This window comes from Eimeria mitis, genomic scaffold, assembly GCF_000499745.2.
Source record: "Eimeria mitis Houghton genomic scaffold, Emh_scaff1571, whole genome shotgun sequence".
Taxonomy (NCBI): Eukaryota; Apicomplexa; class Conoidasida; order Eucoccidiorida; family Eimeriidae; genus Eimeria; species Eimeria mitis.
The window spans coordinates 1152-2717 of record NW_013569819.1 but is presented as its reverse complement, the minus strand read 5'-3'; the positions used below and the strand labels follow the sequence as shown (position 1 = coordinate 2717).

Here is a 1566-nt window from a genome sequence, read left to right as displayed (position 1 = left end):
ACTGGCGCTCATACTACTACTACTACTACTACTACTGCTGCTGCTGTTGCTGCTGCTGCTGCTGCTGCTGTTGCTGCTGCTGCTGCTGCTGCTGTTCATACTACTATTTATGCTACTACTCTTGCTGCTGCTGCTGCTGCTGCTACTCCTGCTCCTGCTGCTATTCCTGCTGTTGCTGTTGCTGTTGCTGCTGCTACTGCTGCTGCTGCTCCTATTCCTGCTGTTGCTGCTGCTGCTGCTGCTGCTACTACTACTACTACTACTGCTGCTGCTACTGCTACTGCTGCTGCTCCTGCTGCTGCTGCTGCTGCTGCCGCTACTGCTGCTGCTACTACTACTACTGCTGCTGCTGCTGTTGCTGCTGCTGCTGCTGTTGCTGCTGCTGCTGCTGCTGCTGCTGCTACTACTACTACTGCTGCTACTACTACTACTACTGCTGCTGCTGCTGCTGCTGTTGCTGCTGCTGCTGCTGCTGCTGCTGCTGCTGCTGCTGCTGCTGCTGCAGGCGTCGCGTGCACTACATGGGGGATTTGCAGCAGCAAATTTATTTTTCTTTAAACAGCAGATGGAAACAAACAAAACAAAAATTTATTTTTGTTAGTTTTTTATTTTTTATTTTTTTTTATTTTGTTTGTTTATTTATTTATTTTTATTTTTTTATTTTATTTTATTTTATTTTGTTTGTTTATTTATTTATTTATTTTTACTTTTTTATTTTTTTGTTTTTTTATTTTTTCTGTTTATTTATTTGTTTGTCCATTGATTTATTTTATTTTTTTTATTTTTTGTTGTTTTGCTTGTTTATTTATTTATTTATTTATTTTGTTTAGTTATTTTTTTTTGTTTGTTTTAGTTTACTTATTTTTTTATTTTTTTTATATTTCTATCTTTATTTTTGTTTGTTTTTTACTTTTTTATTTTTTTGTTTGTTTATATTAGTTTGTTTCTTATTTTATCTATTCATTTATTCATTTATTTATTTATTTATTTATTTATTTTATTTTTATTTAATTTATTATATATTTTTTTTATTTTATTTTTATTTTATTTTATTTTTATTTTTTTATTTTTTTATTTTTTTTATTTGCAGCAAAATTTGAACGAAAATACAAAAAGAGAAAAAAACGAAGAAATCACAAAAAGCAACCAGCAGCAGCAGCAGCAGCAGCAGCAGCAGCAGCAGCAGCAGCAGCAGCAGCTGTTGCTGCTGCTGCAGCAGCAACAGCAGCAGTTGCTGGAGCAGCAGCAGTTGCTGCAGCAGCAGCAGCAGCAGCAGCAACAGCAACCGCAGAAGTTGCTGCTGCTGCAGCACGAGCTAGAGCAGCAGCTGCTGCAGCAGCAGCTGCAGCAGCAGCACCAGTAGCAGCAGCACTATAACTGCAGAGGGTGCAGCAGCAGCAGCAGCACCAGCTACTGCTGCTGCTGCTGCTGTGCATGCAGCAGCAGCAGCAGCAGCAGCAAGGGAGCAGCAGCAGCAGCAGCAAAAGTGTGTATATATAATTTATATATATACATTAGCTGCAACAGCAAAGAAAAAGGTTTTAATAAAAAAGATAAAACTTTTTT

The 1566-nt window shown here is 38.0% G+C and overlaps 1 protein-coding gene across 1 annotated transcript in view; it reads left to right on the top strand.

Annotated features, from left to right (window-relative positions):
- The window catches only part of EMH_0039710 (uncharacterized protein), a gene marked incomplete at both ends in the record, with an annotated part of 3585 nt that extends 2222 nt beyond the window's left edge, over positions 1-1363 (top strand). Inside the window, one exon of the mRNA XM_013495431.1 lies at positions 1091-1363. Within this exon, the coding sequence (XP_013350885.1) occupies positions 1091-1363 (273 nt within the window). The remainder of the gene's footprint in view (positions 1-1090) is intronic.
- Positions 1364-1566: the final 203 nt, after the last annotated feature.